Source organism: Mesoplodon mirus, assembly GCF_964341445.2.
Source record: "Mesoplodon mirus genome assembly, chromosome: 11".
NCBI lineage: Eukaryota > Metazoa > Chordata > Mammalia > Artiodactyla > Ziphiidae > Mesoplodon > Mesoplodon mirus.
This window is the reverse complement of record NC_138987.1, coordinates 96,196,320-96,218,697: the sequence shown is the minus strand read 5'-3', so window position 1 is coordinate 96,218,697 and position 22,378 is coordinate 96,196,320. Positions and strand designations below refer to the sequence as shown.

General features: G+C 42.3%; 1 protein-coding gene and 1 pseudogene across 2 annotated transcripts in view; both read left to right on the top strand.

Annotated features, from left to right (window-relative positions):
- LOC309811854 (antigen WC1.1-like) overlaps positions 1-22,378 on the top strand; it is a 60,652-nt gene that overhangs the window by 4,542 nt on the left and 33,732 nt on the right. The window contains exon 2 of the mRNA XM_082635103.1: positions 19,470-19,793. Within this exon, the coding sequence (XP_082491229.1) occupies positions 19,470-19,793 (324 nt within the window). The remainder of the gene's footprint in view (positions 1-19,469; positions 19,794-22,378) is intronic.
- On the top strand, positions 5,541-6,672 carry LOC309811855 (pre-B-cell leukemia transcription factor 2-like; annotated as a pseudogene). Its single transcript has one exon. The product of its transcript is annotated as a pre-B-cell leukemia transcription factor 2-like (transcript).

Below are 22,378 nucleotides of genomic sequence, written 5' to 3'. Positions count from 1 at the left end.
AATGATTACCATCATTAAGTCAGTTAACACATATATCACATCACATAGCTACTTTTCATATGTGTGTTATGAGGACTTTTAAGATTGACTTTATTAGTAATGATCAAGTACACAATCCAGTATTATCAACTACAGTCACATGTACATTCCATTCCCAGAGCTTATTCATGTTATAAGTAGAAGTTTGTACCCTTTGACCACCTTCATGCATTCCTCCCACCCCCACCCCTGCCCAGGCAGCCACCAATTTACTCTCTGTTTCTATGAGTTTGGTATTTTAGATTCCACATATAATGAGATCAAACAGTATTTGTTTTTCTCTGTCTTACTTATTTCATTGAGCATAATGTCCTCAAGGTCCATCCATGTTGTCCCAAGAGACAGAATTTCCTACATTTTTATGGCTGAATAATTATTCCATTGTGTGTACCTATATCTACATCCATAATATCTATGCCTGTATGTAGACTTAAACCTACATCTTTATCTATAGATATATCTATAAATCTATGCATCAAATATTTATCACGTTTTCTTTATCCTTGTAATTGTCAATGAACACTTAGGTTGTTTCCATGTCTTGGCTCTTGTGAATAATGCTGCAAAATGATAGGAGTTCAGATATCTCTTCAAGATCATGATTTCATTTTTTAAGATAAATACTTGAAGTGGAATTTCTGGATTACATAGTAGCTCTATTTTTAATTTTTTGACGAACCTCCATATTGTTTTCCATAGAGGTCATACCTATTTAAATTCTCACCAACAGTGTACAAGGTTTCCCTTTTGTCCACATCTTTGCCAACAATTTTTATCTCTTGTCTTTTTTTGAAATAGCCATTGTAAGCGGTGTGAGGTGATAGCTCATGGTTTTGATTTGCATTTTCTTGATGGTAAGTGATATTGAGCACCTTTTCATATACTTACTGGTCATTTGTACATCCTCTTTGGAAAAATGTGTATTTACATCCTTTACCCATCTTACAATCATATTATTTTTGGTTTTTTGTGAGGTTTTTCTTTTGCCATTGATTCATGAGTTTCTCACATATTTTGGATATTAGCCACTTGTCAGATATATGATATGCAAGTGTTTTTTCCATTCTGTAGGTTGTCTTTTTATTTTGTGAATTGTTTCTTTTGCTCTACAGGAGCTTTTTAGTTTGATGTAGTCCCACTGTTTATTTTGACTTTGTTGCTTGTGCTTTAGGTGTCATATCCAAAAACTCATTGACAATACCTATGTCAAGGAGCTTCTTTCCTATATTTTTTCCTAGAAGTTTTATGGTTTCAGAGCCTAAAGGAATTTAAGTCTTTAGTGTATTTTGAGTTAATTTTTGTGAGTGGTGTAAGACAGGGGTCTAGTTTCATTCTTCTGCATGTAAATATCCAGTTTTCCCAGAGTCATTTATGGGAAAGACTATCTTTCCCCATTGAGTATTCTTGGCTTCCTAGTCAAACATTAGTTGACTGTATATGCTTGGGCTTATTTCTGAGTTCTCATTCTGCTTTACTGATCTATGTGTCTATTTTCATATCATTTCTCTACGGTTTGGTTACTACAGCTATGTAGTATATTTAGAAATCACAAATCCAGGTCTGGTTTTTTTTTTTGTTGTTGTTGTTGTTTTTTATTAGTTTCTTCTTTATAACAAAGTGAATCAGTCATACATATACATCTGTTCCCACATCCCTTCCCTCATGCATCTCCCTCCCTCCCACCCTCCCCATCCCACCCCTCCAGGCGGTCACAAAGCACCGAGCTGATCTCCCTGTGCTCTGCGGCTGCTTCCCATTATCTATCTACCTTACGTTTGGTTGTGTATATATGTCCATGCCTCTCTTTCGCTTTGTCACAGTTTACCCTTCCCCCTCCCCATATCCTCAAGTCCATTCTCAAGTAGGTCTGTGTCTTTATTCCCGTATGCTAACACATATATATGGAATTTAAAAAAAAATGTCATGAAGAACCTAGGGGTCTGTTTGTTTTTTCCAAAGATTGCTTTGGCTATTTGAGGTCTTTTGTGGTTTGACACAAATTTTAGTATTTTTTTTTCATTACTGTCAAAAATGCCATTGGTCTTGATAGGAATTGACTTGACTCTATAGATAGCTTTGGGTAGTATGGAATTTTAACAGTATTAATTCTTCTAATTCATGGACATTGTAGAGATTTCCATTTATTTGTGTCTTTTTCACTTTCTTTCATCAGTCTTATACTTTTTGTAAGATCTTTCACCTCCTTGGTTAAATGTATTCTTAAGTGTTTTATTGTTTTTGATACAATTTTTAAAAATAAATTTATTTACTTATTTTTGGTTGCATTGGGTTTTTGTTGCTGCACACAAGCTTTTCTCTAGTTGTGGTGAGTGGGGGCTAGCTCTTTGTTGTGGTGCATGGGCTTTCATTTGCAGTGGCTTCTCTTGTTGCGGAGCATGGGCCCCCAGGCACACGGGCTTCAGTAGTTGTGGCTCACAGGCTCAGTAGTTGTAGCTTGTGGGCTCTAGAGAGTAGGTTCAGTAGTTGTGGCGCATGGGCTTTGTTGCTCCACAGCATGTGGAATCTTCCCGGACTGGGGCACAAACCCGTGTCCCCTGCATCGGCAGGCGGACTCTCAACCACTGCGCCACCAGGGAAGCCCTCATTTTTCTTAATGTATGCATTTATCACTATAAATTTCCCTCTTACAACTGCTTTTGCTGCATTCCATACTGTTAGTATGTGTGTTTCCACTTTAGTTTCTCTGAAGATATTTTAAAATTTCTCTTTTGATTTCTCTGTTGATTGATTGGTTGTTCAGTAGCATGTTGTTTAAATTCCACATATTTGTGAATTTTCCAGTTTCTTTCCTGTTGTTTTCTACTTTCCTGTCATTGCGGTCCAAAACATATTTTCATTGGCAGGCGGATTCTCAACCACTGCGCCACCAGGGAAGCCCACCCAAAACATATTTTACATTATTTCTATATTCTTGAATTTGTTGATATGTTTGGTAGTTTAATATATGGTTTATTTTAGAAAATGTGTATTTTTGAGAAATGTGTGTATTTGAGAAAAATTGCTACTCTGTTGCTGTTAGTTGAAAAATTCTGTATATGTCTGTGCAATCAAGTTGGTTTACACTGTTGTTCAAATCTGCTGTTTCCTTACTGGTTCCCTGTCTGGATAATGAATCCATTGATCTTAATATATTTAGGTGCTCTGATGTTGGGTACTTATATATTTATAAGTATTATATCCTCTTGATAAATTGACCCCTTAATCAATATTTAATGACCTTTTTTCTCTCTTGCTACAGCTTTTGACTTAAAGTCTACTTTGTCTAATATAATTATAGCGGTCTCTGCTTTCTTTTGGTTTCCAGTTGCCATGGAATATCTTTTTCCATCCTTCACTTTGAGCCTATGTGTGTCCTTGAAGCTGAAGTAGGGCTTCCCTGGTGGCGCAGTGGTTGAGAGTTCACCTGCTGATGCAGGAGACACGGGTTCATGCCCTGGTCTGGGAGGATCCCACATGCCGTGGAGCGGCTAGGCCCGTGAGCCATGGCCGCTGAGCCTGCACGTCCAGAGCCTGTGCTCCGCAATGGGAGAGGCCACAACAGTGAGAGGCCTGCGTACTGCAAAAAAAAAAAAAAAAAAAAAATGAAGTGAGTCTCTTGTAGGCAGCTATACTTGGGTCTTGTTTTATTTATCCATGCAGTTAGTCTATGTTTTTTGATTACAGAATTCAATCCATTTACCTTTAGAATAATTATTGATAGGTAAGACTCATTAATGCCATCTTATTAATTGTTTTCTGGCTGTTTTGTACTACTCTTACTCCTTTCTTCTCTCTTGCTGTCTTTACGTATTGCATATTTTCCATTGTGGTATGCTTTGATTCCCCTTTTTTTATTTATTATGGATCTATTGTAGACTTTTGCTTTGTGGTTACCCAGAGTTTTACATAAAACATCATATATATATATATTTCTCAGTGTATTTTATGCTAATACTAATTAACTTTTATTGCATACGAAACTTTACCCTTATCCTCCTCCCCACATACATTTTATGTGTTTGATGTCACAATTTACCTATTTTTGTATTGCGGATTCATTGACAATTGTACCTATAGCTATTTTTAATACTTTTGTCCTTTTACTAGAGTAAAGTATTTAACACACCACTGTATTATAGTATTAGGGGATTCTGAATCTGGCTATATGCTTACCTTTACCTATACCTAGTGTGTGTGTTATATTTTCATATGTTTTATGTTAGTAATTAGTTTCCTTTCATTTTGGCTTGGAGACATCTTATCAGAAGTTTTTGTAAAGCAGGTCTAATGGTAATGATCTCCATCAAATTTTGTTTGTTAGGGAAATTCTTTATCTCTCGGTCACTTCTGAATGACAACTTTGTTGAGTAAGGTATTCTTGGTTGGCAGTTTCATTTATTTTTTTCTTTACTTCCCTTCCTTCCTTCCTTCCTTCCTTTCTTCACTTTGAATATGTAATCAGTCCTCTCCTGGTCTGCAAGGTTTCTTTTGACAAATCTGCTGATCTCCTTATGTGAGTTCTCTTATGTGACAGAATTTTTTTCTTCTCTTTGGACTTTTAAAATCCTCTGTCTTTGATTTTAGACAGTTTATTATGTGTGTCTTGGAGAAGACTTTTGGATTGAAATTTTGGGATGACTTATTAGCCCCATGAACTTGGATGTCCAAATCTTTCCACAGGTTTGGGAAATTCTCAGCCATTATTCCTTTTCTCCCTCACTTCTCCTTCTGTGACTCCATTGCATACATTGTTTCTCTTGATGGTGTCCATCATTCCCACTGGTTTTCTATGTTCCTTTTCATTCTCTTTTCTCTTTTTGCTCCTCTGATTGGATAATTTCAATTGATCTTTATTCTAACTCATTGATTCTTTCTTTTGCTTGGTCAAGTCTGTTGCTGAACCTCTGTATTGAATTCTTCAGTTCACTCATATTATTCAGCTCCAAAATTTCTGCTTAGCTCTTCTTCTTCTTCTTTTTAAAAAAAAATATTTCCTATATCTTTATTGTTCTCATCTTATTTATATTGTTTTCTTGGTATCATTAAATATCTATATATGTTCTCTTGTAGCTCTCTGAGAATCTTTGTTATATTTTTAAATTATTTTGAAATGTTCATACTATCTCTCTCCACCGCCGGGGGGCTGGGGTCTCCTGTGTTGGGCCCAGATGGTACCCCAGGTCTCCGTTCAGGGCCACGGTGAACCCCGGGGAGAGCCGGGAGGGGGAGGAGACCAGGCAGGGGTTGGGGCGGGGAGAGCAGCAGCCCCAGCGAGTTTGGGGGAGTAGTAACCAGGTGAGGGGGGAGGGGTGGAGCAGGGAGGGGCCTCAGGGCTCCCCCCACCTGTGGACAAGTGGCTGCTGGGGCCGACCCCTCCAGGTGGGGGTTGGGGGGCCTTGGGTTGGTGGGTGGGGAGCCTGGGGGCCCTGCTGAACCTCCCAGTGGCAGAGACCCCAGTGGGGCTGGGGGTGGGGTCCCGGGAGGCTGAGGGAAGCAAAACATGAGGGACATTCTGTAGCAGATAATGACCATCACCGACCAGAGCCTGGATGAGGCCCAGGCCAAGAAACATGCCCCAAACCGCCAGCGAATGAAGCCTGCCCTCTTTAGTGTCCTGTGTGAAATCAAGGAGAAAACCGGCCTCAGCACTCGAAGCTCCCAAGAGGAGGAGCTTGTGGACTCACAGCTGATGAGCTTGGACAACATGCTTCTGGCAGAGGGTGAGGCAGGGCCTGAGAAAGGGGATGGCTCAGCGGCAGCAGCTGCCACCGCTGCAGCCGCCAGGGACGGTGTGTCCCCGACACCTCCATCGAACACTCTGATGATCGCAGCAAAGTTGCCCAGATTTGCCACATTTACCACTCGGAGCTGGACAAGTATCAGCAGGCATGTAACGAATTCACCAGCCACGTCATGAACCTGCTGAGGCAGCGGAGCCGCACGCAGCCCGTGGTACCCAAGGAGGTGGAGCACGCAGTGAGCATCGTCCACCGGAAGTTCAGCGCCATCCAGATGCAACTCAAACAGAGCACCTGCGAGGCCATCAAGATCCTGCGTTCCTGCTTCCTGGAGGCCAGATGAAAAAGCCGTAACTTCAGCAAACAGGCCACTGAGGTCCTGACTGAGTATTTCTACTCCCACCTGAGTAACCCATATCTTAGTGAGGAGGCTAAGGAGGAGCCGCCAAGAAGTGCAGAATCACTGTCTCTCAGGTCTCCAACTGGTTTGGCAACAAGCGGATTCGCTATAAGAAAAATATTGGAAAGTTCCAAGAGGAGGCAAACATCTATGCCATCAAGACGGCTGTGTCAGTCACCCAGGGCGGCCACAGCCCCACCAGCTCCCTGACACCCGCTTCCTCTGCAGGCTCTGGTGGCTCTTTCAATCTCTCAGGATCCGGTGACATGTTTCTGGGGATGGAGGGCTCACCGGAGATTCCTACCCTGCCTCCCAGGTGGAATCACTTGATGGGGCCGGGGGCTACGGGGATAACCTCGGGGGAGGCCAGATGTATAGCCCTCGGGAAATGAGGGCAAACGGTGGCTGGCAGGAGGCTGTGACCCCATCCTCAATGACATCCCCGACAGAGGGACCAGGGAGCGTTCATTCTGACACTTCCCACTGATCTCGCCCCTCAGGGCCACAGGGGTGGGGGGCTCACAAGGCAACTCTTGAAGAGGACACAGGCATCCAGAGGACAAAACCCAGACACAGGGGAAGCACAGGATAGAGAAGGGCAAATGGGGTCATCCCCTCCCTGGGCAGACTCTCTCATTGCTGGGGTGGGGGGTGATAACTACATGGCAGGGAAGATGGGGTCCCTTAAGGGGAGAGTGAAGTCTGTCTCCCCTTTTTTCCTTTTTTCATTCTTTTTGTTTCTCCCCCTTTCTCTCTCACACAGAAACACACACACCCAGAATCCTATTTTTCAGATCTTTCCTCTCCTCTCCTTCTCTTTCTCTCATACACACACATACAGCTATTCTGTTTCTTTCTCTCTCTTTCTCTCTCTCTGTCTCTCTCTGGGCTCCTGCACTCGCCCCCGCCACGCCCCCCCCCCCCACTTATATGCTCTGGGATCTGCGGAGATGCCAGCCCTGCCCAACCAGAGATGTCAAAAATGGGGACATGACTTCTGGACAGAGGACATGGGCCACGCCCCCTGTCCCTCCCCAGCCCCTGCCCCTCCACATGGCTTTATTACCTGATACCAGCTCATCTTAAACCAATAGAATTGTTCTGTGGACGAGAGTGTCTGACTCAGATATCTACCTCAGAGGGAGTTTCTGCTACTTTCGGGAATTGTTGACTGGGCTTTGGGGTTGAAACTTTTTTTTTTTAAGGAAAGAAAAATTAACCCTGGGATCCATCTGTATTTTAAAAATTTTATTTCAGGGTTTTCTGTTGTTCGTGGTGGTTCTTAATTTTTAATTTATTTTGGGGAAGTAGATGTTTTTATAAATACGTTGATTTAAAAAAATTTTCTTGTTTTTCCTATATTAGGGGTGATAGCCAAAGGGGTCATGATAAGAGAAAGGGGAACAAATAGAACTGGTGTAGAGGCCTGCTTGGATCCAGTCCTGTCCATCAGGAAGTACATTTAGCAGGGCCCCACGCCTGCCCCCCAAAATCACTTAGGTGCTCTCCTTTGCTAAAGTCACTGAGGTGTTCTTTGCTTGTACAGGCAGCTTTCTGCTGTATTTGGTGTGGAGGGAGTCAGGGCTTGCTCAGCCAGCTTATCCCGCCTCTTCCCACCACCATTGGGCAGGACTAGACTCAATAATTTTGAGCAAATGTCACCTTCCCCTGTGAGTGACATGTCTACAATTTTTTTTTAAACTACCATTTGCAGATTGGAGGGGGAGGAATGGGGAGGGGGTTATTGCCAAATATGTTAAACATGGGTTGGGATGTCTGTGTATGTATCTCACTCAATCTCCCCAGGAATGATGTATCTTTTTATTTCTCAGTCCAAAATCAAGAAGGTAGGGAGAGAGAGGAGGGAGGCTGCAAAGGGCCAGGTATGAGGGAAGGTAAAATCACCACTGTCCCATCCTCGGCCCTGAATCCTACTATTTGAACCCCTCAAATATCCTCAGGATTTTACAAGACTGTAATAGTGGGGAACTTCTCCCATCAAAGATCCAGGCAGGACTTCCGGGTAAGATGGCGGAAGAGTAAGACGCGGAGATCACCTTCCTCCCCACGGATACACCAGAAATACAGCTACACGTGGAACAACTCCTACAGAACACCTACTGAACGCTGGCAGAAGACCCCAGACCTCCCAAAAGGCAAGAAACTCCCCACATACCTGGGTAGGGCAAAGCGGAGAGATTCCCGCACAGAGGATCGGTGCCGAGCGGCACTCACCAGCCCGAGAGGCTTGTCTGCTCGCCCGCCGGGGCACGCAGTGCTGGAAGCTGAGGCTCGGGCTTTGGTCAGAGCGCAGGGAGAGGACTGGGGCCGGCGGCGAGAACTCAGCCTGAAGGGGGCTAATGTGCCACAGCTAGCCGGGAGGGAGTCCGGGAAAACTCTAGAGCTGCCGAAGAGGCAAGAGACTTTTTCTTCCCTCTTGGTTTCCTGGTGCGCGAGGAGAGGGGATTAAGAGCGCTGCTTAAAGGGGCTCCACGGACGGGCGCGAGTCGCGACTGAAAGCGCGGAGCCCAGTGACAGGCGTGGGACGCTGGGGCTGCTGCTGCCGCCGCCAAGAAGCCTGTGTGCGAGCGCAGGTCACTGCCCACACCGCCCTTCCGGGAGCCTGTGCAGCCCGCCACTGCCGGAGTCCCGGGATCCAGGGGCGGCTTCCCTGGGAGAACGCACGGCGCGCCTCGGGCTGGTGCAACGTCACGCCGACCTCTGCCGCTGCAGGCTCGCCCCGCACTCCGTGCCCCTCCCTCCCTCCTGGCCTGAGTGAGCCAGAGTCCCCGAAGAGGCTGCTCCTTTAACCCTGTCCTATCTGAGCGAAGAACAGACGCCCTCCGGCGACCTACACGCAGAGGCGGGGCCAAATCCAAAGCTGAGACCTAGGAGCTGTGAGAACAAAGAAGAGAAAGGGAAACCTCTCCCAGCAGCCTCAGAAGCAGCGGATTAAAGCTCCACAATCAACTTGATGTACCCTGCATCTGTGGAATACATGAATAGACAACACATCATCCCAAATTGAGGAGCCCGGAGTCAGTGCTGTGCCTCTGAGGTGGGAGAGCCAACTTCAGGACACTGGTCCACAAGAGACCTCCCAGCTCCACATAATATCAAACGGCGAAAATCTTCCAGAGATCTCCATCTCAACACCAGCACCCAGCTTCACTCAACGACCAGCAGGCTACAGTGCTGGACACCCTAAGCCAAACAACTAGCAAGACAGGAACACAACGCCACCCATTAGCAGAGAGGTGGCCTAAAATCATAAAAAGTCCACAGACACCCCAAAACACACCACCAGACGTGGACCTGCCCACCAGAAAGACAAGATCCAGCCTCATCCACCAGAACACAGGCACTAGTCCCCTCCACCAGGAAGCCTACACAACCCACTAAACCAACCTTAGCCACTGGGGACAGACACCAAAAACAACAGGAACTACGAACCTGCAGCCTGCAAAAAGGAGACCCCAAACACAGTAACATAAGCAAAATGAGAAGACAGAAAAACACACAGCAGGAGAAGGAGCAAGATAAAAACCCACCAGACCTAACAAATGAAGAGGTAATAGGCACTCTACCTGAAAAAGAATTCAGAATAATGATGGTAAAGATGATCCAAGATTCTATTTCCCAGATACAAAATCTCGGAAATAGAATAGACAAAATGCAAGAAACAGTTAACAAGGACCTAGAAGAACTAAAGATGAATCAAGCATCGATTAAAAACACAATACATGAAATAAAAAATACTCTAGATGGGATCAATAGCAGAATAACTGAGGCAGAAGAACGGATAAGTGAGGTGGAAGATAAAATAGTGGAAATAACTGCTGCAGAGCAAAATAAAGAAAAAAGAATGAAAAGAACAGAGGACAGTCTCAGAGACCTCTGGGACAACATTAAACACACCAACATTCGAATTATAGGGGTTCCAGAAGAAGAAGAGAAAAAGAAAGGGACTGAGAAAATATTTGAAGAGATTATAGTTGAAAACTTCCCTAATATGGGAAAGGAAATAGTTAATCAAGTCCAGGAGGCACAGAGAGTCCCATACAGAATAAATCCAAGGAGAAATACGCCAAGACACATATTAATCAAACTGTCAAAAATTAAACACAAAGAAATCATATTAAAATCAGCAAGGCAAAAACAACAAATAACACACAAGGGAATCCCCATCAGGATAACAGCTGATCTCTCAGCAGAAACTCTACAAGCCAGAAGGGAGTGGCAGGACATACTTAAAGTGATGAAGGAGAAAAACCTGCAACCAAGATTACTCTACCCAGCAAGGATCTCATTCAGATTTGATGGAGAAATTAAAACGTTTACAGACAAGCAAAAGCTGAGAGAGTTCAGCACCACCAAACCAGCTTTACAACAAATGCTAAAGGAACTTCTCTAGGCAAGAAACACAACAGAAGGAAAAGACCTACAATAATGAACCCAAAACAATTAAGAAAATGGGAATAGGAACATACATATCGATAATTACCTTAAATGTAAATGGACTAAATGCTCCCACCAAAAGACACAGAGTGGCTGAATGGATACAAAAACAAGACCCATCTATATGCTGTCTACAAGAGACCCACTTCAGACCTAGAGACACATACAGACTGAAAGTAAGGGGATGGAAAAAGATATTCCATGCAAATGGAAACCAAAAGAAAGCTGGAGTAGCAATTCTCATATCAGACAAAATAGACTTTAAAATAAGGACTACTAGAAGAGACAAAGAAGGACACTACATAATGATCAAGGGATCGATCCAAGAAGAAGATATAACAATTGTAAATATTTATGCACCCAACATAGGAGCACCTCAATACATAAGGCAAATACTAACAGCCATAAAAGGAGAAATCGACAGTAACACACTCATAGTAGGGGACTTTAACACCCCACTTTCACCAATGGACAGATCATCCAAAATGAAAATAAATAAGGAAACACAAGCTTTAAATGATACATTAAACAAGATGGACTTAATTGATATTTATAGGACATTCCATCCAAAAACAACAGAATACACATTTTTCTCAAGTGCTCATGGAACATTCTCCAGGATAGATCATATCTTGGGTCACAAATCAAGCCTTGGTAAATTTAAGAAAATTGAAATTGTATCAAGTATCTTTTCCGACCACAATGCTATGAGACTAGATATCAATTACAGGAAAAGAGCTGTAAAAAATACAAACACATGGAGGCTAAACAATACACTACTTAATAACGAAGTGATCACTGAAGAAATCAAAGAGGAAATTAAAAAATACCTAGAAACAAATGACAATGGAGACACGACGACCCAAAACCTATGGGATGCAGCAAAAGCAGTGCTAAGAGGGAAGTTTATAGCAATACAATCCCACCTTAAGAAACAGGAAACATCTCAAATAAATAACCTAACCTTGCACGTAAAGCAAATAGAGAAAGAAGAACAAAAACATCCCAAAGTTAGCAGAAGGAAAGAAATCATAAAAATCAGATCAGAAATAAATGAAAAAGAAATGAAGGAAACGATAGCAAAGATCAATAAAACTAAAAGCTGGTTCTTTGAGAAGATAAACAAAATTGATAAACCATTAGCCAGACTCATCAAGAAAAAAAGGGAGAAGACTCAAATCAATAGAATTAGAAATGAAAAAGGAGAAGTAACAACTGACACTACAGAAATAAAAAAGATCATGAGAGATTACTATAAGCAACTCTATGCCAATAAAATGGACAACCTGGAAGAAATGGACAAATTCTTAGAAATGCACAACCTGCCGAGACTGAATCAGGAAGAAATAGAAAATATGAACAGACCAATCACAAGCACTGAAATTGAAACTGTGATAAAAAATCTTCCAACAAACAAAAGCCCAGGACCAGATGGCTTCACAGGCGAATTCTATCAAGCATTTAGAGAAGAGCTAACACCTGTCCTTCTGAAACTCTTCCAAAATATAGCAGAGGGAGGAACACTCCCAAACTCATTCTACGAGGCCACCATCACCTTGATACCAAAACCAGGCAAGGATGTCACAAAGAAAGAAAACTACAGGCCAATATCACTGATGAACATAGATGCAAAAATCCTCAACAAAATCCTAGCAAACAGAATCCAACAGCACATTAAAAGGATCATACACCATGATCAAGTGGGGTTTATTCCAGGAATGCAAGGATTCTTCAATATACGCAAATCAATCAACGTGATACACCATATTAACAAACTGAAGGAGAAAAACCATATGATCATCTCAATAGATGCAGAGAAAGCTTTCGACAAAATTCAACACCCATTTATGATAAAAACCCTGCAGAAAGTAGGCATAGAGGGAACTTTCCTCAACATAATAAAGGCCATATATGACAAACCCACAGCCAGCATCGTCCTCAATGGTGAAAAACTGAAACCATTTCCACTAAGATCAGGAACTAGACAAGGTTGCCCACTTTCACCACTCTTATTCAACCTAGTTTTGGAAGTTTTAGCCACAGCAATCAGAGAAGAAAAGGAAATAAAAGGAATCCAAATTGGAAAAGAAGAAGTAAAGCTGTCACTGTTTGCAGATGACATGATACTATACATAGAGAATCCTAAAGATGCTACCAGAAAACTACTAGAGTTAATCAATGAATTTGGTAAAGTTGCAGGATACAAAATTAATGCACAGAAATCTCTGGCATTCCTATATACTGATGATGAAAAATCTGAAAGAGAAATCAAGGAAACACTCCCATTTACCATTGCAACAAAAAGAATAAAATATCTAGGAATAAACCTACCTAAGGAGACAAAAGACCTGTATGCAGAAAATTATAAGACACTGATGAAAGAAATTAAAGATGATACAAATAGATGGAGAGATGTACCATGTTCTTGGATTGGAAGAATCAACATTGTGAAAATGACTCTACTACCCAAAGCAATCTACAGGTTCAATGCAATCCCTATCAAACTACCACTGGCATTTTTCACAGAACTAGAACAAAAAATTTCACAATTTGTATGGAAACACAAAAGACCCCGAATAGCCAAAGCAATCTTGAGAACGAAAAATGGAGCTGGAGGAATCAGGCTCCCTGACTTCAGACTATACTACAAAGCTACAGTAATCAAGACAGTATGGTACTGGCACAAAAACAGAAAGATAGATCAATGGAACAGGATAGAAAGCCCAGAGTTAAACCCACGGACATATGGTCAGCTTATCTTTGATAAAGGAGGCAGGAATGTACAGTGGAGAAAGGACAGTCTCTTCAATAAGTGGTGCTGGGAAAACTGGATAGGGACATGTAAAAGTATGAGATTAGATCATTCCCTAACACCATACACAAAAATAAGCTCAAAATGGATTAAAGACCTAAATGTAAGGCCAGACACTATCAAACTCTTAGAGGAAAACATAGGCAGAACACTCTATGACATAAATCACAGCAAGATCCTTTTTGACCCACCTCCTAGAGAAATGGAAATAAAGACAAAAATAAACACATGGGACCTAATGAAACTTAAAAGCTTTTGCACAGCAAAGGAAACCATAAACAAGACCAAAAGACAACCCTCAGAATGGGAGAAAATATTTGCAAATGAAGCAACTGACAAAGGATTAATCTCCAAAATTTATAAGCAGCTCATGCAGCTCAATAACAAAAAAACAAACAACCCAATCCAAAAATGGGCAGAAGACCTAAATAGACATTTCTCCACAGAAGATATACAGACTGCCAACAAACACACGAAAGGATGCTCAACATCTTTACTCATTAGAGAAATGCAAATCAAAACTACAATGAGATATCATCTCACACCAGTCAGAATGGCCATCATCAAAAAATCTAGAAACAATAAATGCTGGAGAGGGTGTGGAAAAAAGGGAACACTCTTGCACTGCTGGTGGGAATGTGAATTGGTACAGCCGCTATGGAGAACGGTATGGAGGTTCCTTAAAAAACTACAAATAGAACTACCATATGACCCAGCAATCCCACTACTGGGCATATACCCTGAGAAAACCATAATTCAAAAAGAGACATGTACCAAAATGTTCATAGCAGCCCTATTTACAATAGCCCGGAGATGGAAACAACCTAAGTGTCCATCATCGGATGAATGGATAAAGAAGATGTGGCACATATATACAATGGAATATTACTCAGCCATAAAAAGAAATGAAATTGAGCTATTTGTAATGAGGTGGATAGACCTAGAGTCTGTCATACAGAGTGAAGTAAGTCAGAAAGAGAAAGACAAATACTGTATGCTAACACATATATATGGAATTTAAGAAAAAAAAATGTCATGAAGAACATAGGGGTAAGACAGGAATAAAGACACAGACCTACTAGAGAATGGACTTGAGGATATGGGGAGGGGGAAGGGTAAGCTGTGACAAAGTGAAAGAGCGGCATGGACATATATACACTACCAAACGTGAGGTAAATAGCTAGTGGGAAGCAGCCGCATAGCACAGGGAGATCAGCTTGGTACTTTGTGACCGCCTGGAGGGGTGGGATAGGGAGGGTGGGAGGGAGACGCAAAAGGGAGGGGATATGGAAACATATGTATATGTATAACTGATTAAATTTGTTATAAAGCAAAAAAATAAAATAAAATAAAATTAAAAAAAAAAAAAAAAAGATCCAGGCAGGACTGGGGAGCAGGTTGGGAGTGTGATGGGTGGGGGTGGGAAGCATGTCCTGGGAGCAGTTCTCTCCTCACTTGTACACTTGTAGTTTCACAGAAAAAAAAAAAAAAGCAGTTTTAAATAAAGAAATTTCTTCCCCCACCCCTGCAAAAAAAGAGGAACAATAGAAATGTGCACACATGTTCAAAACAGCACTGTTTTTCTTTTAATATTTATTTATTTATTTATTCATTTATTTGGTTGTGTCAAGTCTTAGTTACCATACGCGGGATCTTCCTTGCGGCACTCGGGCTCCTCTAGTTGCAGTGCGCAGGCTTCTCTCTAGTTGTGGCAGGCTGACTCCAGAGTGTTCCGGCTCAGTCGTTGCAGCCCGCGGGCTTAGTTGCCCTGCAGCATGGGGGATCTTAGTTCCCTGACCAGGGATCGAACACACATCCCCTGCATTGAAAGGCGTATTCTTAACCACTGGACCACCAGGGAAGTCCCTGAGAATCTTCAGAAGAGTTATTTTGAATTCTTTGTTAGGCAATTCCTGGACCTCCATTTCTTTGGGGCCAGTTACAGGTGATTTGCTGTATTCCTTTGGTTGAATTTTGTTTCCCTGATTCTTTTTGATATCTTAGTCTCTAGTAGATGTCTGCACGTTTAAAGGAGCAGTCACCTCTTCCAGACTCTATGTACTGACTTCGGTAGGGAAAGCCTTTCGCCTCTGGGTAGGGGCACACTGGATTGTACTGCAGGGTGCCAAGTGCAGAGGCATATGGTGGCACTGGGTCTGGGAGGGCATGATGTCTGTTTGGCTCAGGCTGCTGCTGTTCACAGCATTGACAACTTTGTGGTCTTTGGCAAGGATTGCAGGGGGTCTGCAGTCACTGGAATGGCTGTTGTTTTCCTCAGCAGTGCCTCTAGTTCCAGTGGCTAGGGACCATACCGGTGAAGCAGGACTTTCATATCATGCTCCCCAAAGGCTAGGGACACTGGTTACTCAGCCTGCTCTCACTATCCTGGTGAGAGGAGCTCTCTTGGCACCCTTGGCATTGAGCAATGCTGGCTTGGAGGATGGAATGATGCCACCACATGACAGTGTCTTGGTGTGATCAAACTTCTTAGAGGACTCCAGACCTTTCCAGAGCTGTTTTTATTCCTGAAAGCTGTCTAATTTTTGGTCTTTGTTAGGGGGATGGAGGCTGCTGTCTCCTACATCAACATTTTGGTGATATCATGTTTGAGGACATTATTCTTTGAGAGAATGGTTTTGAGTATAGAATTTTAGATTGGCAATTTTTTTCTCTTTTGGCACATCTAAGGGCTTCAGTCTACTCTATACTGGCATCTCTGTTTGTTCTTGGGGACTTAGATGTTGGTATAGATGTTTCTCATTTTTATACACCTAGTCTATATCTTGATATTTTTCTTTTTGTCAGTTTCTGCTGTTTCTTACCATTTTAGTAAGAATAAGCGAAATTATGTTGTAGTAACAAATAACCAAAAGTTTTTCTTACATGACATGTTCTATTCACTTTGGCAGGATTTCTGCTATCATAATTATTCAACTACTCAGGTTGTTGAATGCCCTACCATCTTATTATGCTACCACTTCAACACAAGGCTGCAGTATTTGCTGTGGCAGAAAAATATATTGCCCCCTCTCTCTTTTTTAAAAAATATATTGTCTCCTAAATGCTTCTATGTGGAAGTGACATCATTTGTTCTCACACTTCATTGGATGAGCCAGATCACATGGTTATGCTTCACTTCAAACAGGCAAACAAAGAAGTATTAATATTTCCATGTGCTCAGAAAAAGAGAATTTTAAATGTCATTGAACACTAGTAATGTTTCCATCTATGATGTTTCTACAAATGGATTCCTTTTTATATGTCTTGACTGAGTTCTGTTGGGCTTATTCACTGTAAGGATTGGTATCTTTCATCAGTTCTGGAAAATTCTCACTCAGTATTTTTCAAATATTGCCTCTGCTCAGTACTCTCTCTTTCTGTATTTCTCTGTGTCTGTCTCCCTCTCTTCTTTCCCTTGTTTCATTTTAACTTAATTAAAACCTCACAGTTCCATTTTGTATCTCTGATTTTCTCTTCTGTAATTTTCATCATTTTGTTTCTCTGTGCAGTATTCCAGGTAATTTATTCTAATTATTATTCACCTCACTAATTCACTCTTTACCTGAATTTGATATTATGTAAAAATTTAAATTTCAACAAATATATTTTTCATTCATAGAAGTTAGCTTTAAAATTTTTTTCTATGCATTTAAAAAATTCCTTGCACTTTCTTTAAGAGTGTATTTTTATTTCTTCAAATATAGTACATATGGTAGTTCTATAGCCTGATATCTGATATATCTAATATGAGAAGCCTCTGTGTCTGCTTCAGTAGTTTCTCTTGGTTCTTGTTAATGGAACTTTGTTTCTTTGTGTGTTTGTTTTTTTTTTTTTTGAAAATATGCTGGTCACTGTATTTATAAAAATTATTAATAGAGGTAATTTGAACAAGGTACTTTGCTCTAGAAAGGGTTTTATTTTTATTTTTTCATAATTTCCTGCTATTATCAGTAGTGGATCTCCTTAATACAAGTGCAAAAAATGGATACTATCTGGACAGTCTGTACATTTAAACTCTGAATCTAGTTTTATGCAAGAGCGTGTCTATTTCAAGTGGTGTCCTGGCTTATTGTGGAGAATGCCTTCTTTTGGATGTCTCATCTGGGTGTGGGTTTGGGATTTGATTTATGCCTCTTCACCATCAAAGGGCAGAAACTCCTCCCCAACCCCAAATAGGCTAATGCCCTCAAGGCAAAAGCACATTCCATGCTCTTGTATCTTAGTGAATTTCCATTTTCCCTTCAGATTTGGCCTTATTTTTTCTTCCTATCTTATCAGGTCTTTAATGCTTTTAAGACAATTTTTAGTAAATTCATTCCACTTTATTTTCAGCAGATGAGATAGCCTCAATAACCAAGCCTACCATCACTGAGATAATCTCTTGGAACTTTTCACAGTACTGAAATCATGTACTTATTTGTTTTGTGTCATCAACTAGGTAAAAGGTACATGAAGGCAGGAATATTGTCTTCCTGCTTTCTGCATTTACAGCACTAAGTACAGGACCTGTCTCAAAATAGATAATTTTAGTATTAATAAAAGTAGCTTCCTGTGTGCTTTTAGGATCCCATTTCAATCCTAAAAAGGTCGATGTCAGACTTCTAAAAAAAACCCAAATAAACTTCACAGGATGTCTCACTTCTTCTACTACCTCCTTTGCCTCCTTCCCATTTATCTTTATTTCCTTCCTATAATGAACCCAGGTCTATGGACTGAACTGTGTCCCTCCAAAATTCATATATTAAAGCCTTCACCCCCAGTGTGACTGCATTTGGAGATAGGGTCTTTAGGAGGTAATTAAGGTTAAATAAGGTCACGAGTGTGGAGCCCTAATCCAGTAGGTAGCATTATAAGAAAAGGAAGAGAGGGAGATCTCTCTCTCTTTCTCTCCCTGTGCACGTGCACTAAGGAAAGGCCATGTGAACACCAGTGAGACAGCAATGGCTTGCAGGCCAGGAGAAGGGGTCTCAGAACGAAACCTGCCTTGCTAGCATTGGGATCATCCTGCTGTTTTCTGACGCTGGAGGGAAGCCCTACGTTAGTTATATGTTACTGTGCTACAAATTACTGCCAAACACGGCAGCTTAGAACAACAAACAAACATCTAGCATGACATAATTTCTGTGGGCTAGGAATTGGCATGGTTTACCTGACTCATGATGTCTCACAATAGGCAGTCGTCTGAAGTTTCACCCAGGGGTGGGTATCCTTCACACTTACTCACCTGGATGTTGGCAGCATTCAGGCCTTGGTGGACTGTTTAACTGAGAGCCCCAGTCCCTTGCTGGCGGTTGGCTAGAGGCCTTTCTCAATTCCTTGTCATGAGGCTCTCTCCATAAACAGCTCACAACCTGGTAGCTGGCTTCATCAGAGCAAGAGAGAGAGCAAGAGAGGTCACAAGGGAGAAAACAGGGTCGTCTTGAAACCTAATCTCTTAAGTGACATCTCATCACTTTTGCCAAATTCCAGTTAGGTGCGTGTTACTAGATACATTCAAGTGTGGGGATTATACAAGGACATGAATACCAGGTGGCTGGATAATCGGGACATTTGAGTATCTGCTTACCATGGTCCTCTGTTCCTGAGCTAGACGAGAGTGCTCCCTATGGGACAGAGAAGGAGAGGGAAGATTCCTCCCTGGCATCCTGGGCCATGAGCTGTAACTGAGATGGGGAAGCTGAGCCCCTTAGTAGCTTTGGGCACATCTACCCCTTAGTAGCTTTGGACAGCATCCAGAGTTCTCTGAAGGCCTGTCCTTGGTGGTGTCCATGAAGGTGGGTTCTACATGCTTGTGAGAAATAGTTGGGTACATCCCTCCCCAGCTGCACGTTCAGTGATACCACATTGATAGCTGAGAGTTGGCCACAATGGGAATATTTACACCTCAGAAATGAACAAATGCTATACACAGGGAACTTTTCCCCTCAGAGAGCTCATTTTTTAATACTTACCAGCACACCACCACATGGTCTCCTAAAATCTCTCCTGTGTCCCGTGTCCTGTGTCTCTGTCTCTCCTGCAGCTCTGGAGCTGAGGCTGAAGGATGGAGGCCACCGCTGTGAGGGGAGAGTGGAAGTGAAGCATCAAGGAGTATGGGGCATGCTGTATGTTAAGTACTGGTTCGTGGACGATGCAGATGTGGTGTGCCGAGAGCTGGGATGTGGAGCTGCTGTTGATGCTCCCAGAGGGGCTTATTTTGGACCAAGACTTAGCCCCATTTGGCTTGTCTATTATAAGTGCAAGGCAACAGCATCAAGTTTCAACATCAAAGACTGTTTTTATTCTAATTTTGAAAACTATAATCATACCTTCTCTCATAAACAAAGTATTGGAGTAGTCTGCTCAGGTAAGGCCTGTCTGGTCTGGGAGGGGAGCCCCAGCAGGAAAAGCTTCAGTCTCATTCCCAGAATAACTATGGGAATACCAGATCACAGAATTTAGAGCATCCTTGGGGGAAGACTCCAGCCACACAGTGATTCCTAGAGCATTAGTTGCTCAAGGGGGTGTAAGGGCTTGCTTGGCCCTGGATATTAAAGTCTCCAGACCTGTGTACAATCAGACCCTTCAGATCTCTGTGGTGTTTCATAAGAGTCAGGGAAGTGAGGTCAAATATTACAAGAGGTACAACTGCTGGGTTGTACTTTTATGAATTAGCTTCATCATGGCAGTTACTTTTTATTCTTTCATGGGATGTTCAGTCAGGTTCGGCCACAAGAGAGGACATAAGAGATGGACAGGCAAACATAGTTTATTATACTCAGAGGTCCTAGAGAGACAGGGCCACCACATACCATAAGGAGGCCACATCGGGGAGGCACCAAGGGAGCAAGCTCAACGAAACATGGGGAGCCATAAGAGGGAGTGAAGACTCATGGACAAGTGACAATATTAGGGGTAAGAGTGGAGTTACACAAGGAAAAGGCATGAGGGGATTTCATTGATGCATTTGAATGTCACTAGGTCACAGTCAGGGGAGGGCAAGAAGGGGAATTTGTGGCTGGGTTTAGTCATCACAGGTGCACGTGGACACCTGATGGGGTGCTCACATCCTGTTTGTGGGGATATTCACGCAGCAGGGAAACATGACGTTTTAACATTTACAACACAGTAAGTGGAGCAAAACAAGTACAAAGGCCAATGAGGCTAAGAGAACCTGAAGTGACTCATAAGAAGTGCTCAGTACTGCCTAAGTGTATTCGACCTGTGTCAAGGTGGATGCAGTAAAGACAGCAGTGAAACTAGAGTGTGAGTGGGTGGTCACAGGATCTGCCAGAGATGTTTCCAGTTGTTCTCACAATGGTGGATGAAATGCCCAGGACATTAATCCCATCAGAACAGCTGGATTGGAGGCAGATTCAGATATCACAGTGAGTTCCTAACGTAGGTGTTTGAGTCTTAGAAAATGGTCAACCATCTGATGGTGGGACAGGGGAAGCCCTGCGAACACCTGCTGTAGGTTTCTGGCAACCCAAAGCCAATCAGCTCTTTTGGGGAAGATGACAGGAAAAGTGATTTTTCCAATCTCACCCTCAGCAGATCTTTGATGATACTAGTTGAGGCCCCTAAGAAAATAATTATTTTCAATTTTAAGCTACTTTATTGAGGTACAATTGACATGCAAAAAGCTGAACTTTTTTTTTTTGCAGCAAAGTAAGGGTTTATTTGCATGGTGCCAAGCAAGGGAGTGGGAGACAAGTCTCAGATCCACTCCATCTTGGGCTTTGAGTTAGGGATGTTTCAAAGGGAAAGAACAAAGAAACTGGGATGAATCATCCTCTTGTGACATTTCTGTGACTTTTCTTAATTGTGGTTTTGGGAGTCAGGAGGCCTCCAGTTTATGATTCTCTGGCCAGACAGTTCCATGTCTTAGGGGTCTGTGAGCTCACCTTGTCCCAGAGAAGCAACTTGAGTTTGTATGTTAATGATGAAATCGGCAACAGCAACTTTAGTGCATTATGTTAGGGACAACAGCAATCTTAGTTGTCTGACTCTGGTTGATCAGTGTTCAGTTAGCACAGGGTTGAGGTCAGAGGGGATAAGAAAGGGAATAAAGTGTTGGATAGAAAAATTAATCATAAACTCAGTAAGGGAACTCAATTTTAGGGGGACTTGGTTTCGGTTATGAGTGTCTACCAGCAAAAAGAGACCAGGAGCACAAAAGTTGAGCAAAACCCGTCTGATTTGGTGACGAGGAGCCACTGGAGACATTTGAGAAGATAGTTTCAGTGGAGTGGTGTGGACTGGAATGAAGTGCCTGCGATTAGGGAGGGACTCATTGGTGAGGAAATGGAAGAGGGGAAGACAGACAACCTTTTAAAAAATGTTGGCAGGGGCTTCCCTGGTGGCGCAGTGGTTGAGAGTCCGCCTGCCGATGCAGGGGACACGGGTTCGTGCCCCGGTCCGGGAAGATCCCACATGCCGCGGAGTGGCTAGGCTCGTGAGCCATGGCAGCTGAGTCTGCGTGTCCGGAGCCTGTGCTCCGCAACGGGAGAGGCCACAACAGTGAGAGGCCCGCGTACTGAAAAAAAAAAAAAAAAAAAAAGAACTCCAGGATTAAAGTCAGAGTTACTTACCCTGATGGAACAAACTCCAGAGCTCCGCACTGCTCTGGCCCTCGGATGCTTTGGATTCTATGATATTTGTGATATTTATCACCTTTTTAAAAATGTGCAATTTGTTATGATTTCTCTTATCATTCTAAAGAAATGCTCACTTTTGTACATAATTTTATATTTGTCATTTTGTATATTACGTTATATAAGTTTCTGGTTGCCCAAACTTGGATCTTCTCCAGCAAGGATCCATGTTCATGTAACAGATTCATCAATAAGAGAATTTCTTCTCTCCCATCTTCTTGGGTCCAAGAACAGTTTTGGTAGAGATGAACTCTTCCAGTGAGCATGCTAGCGTGGTGGTCATGACTGAGCAGAT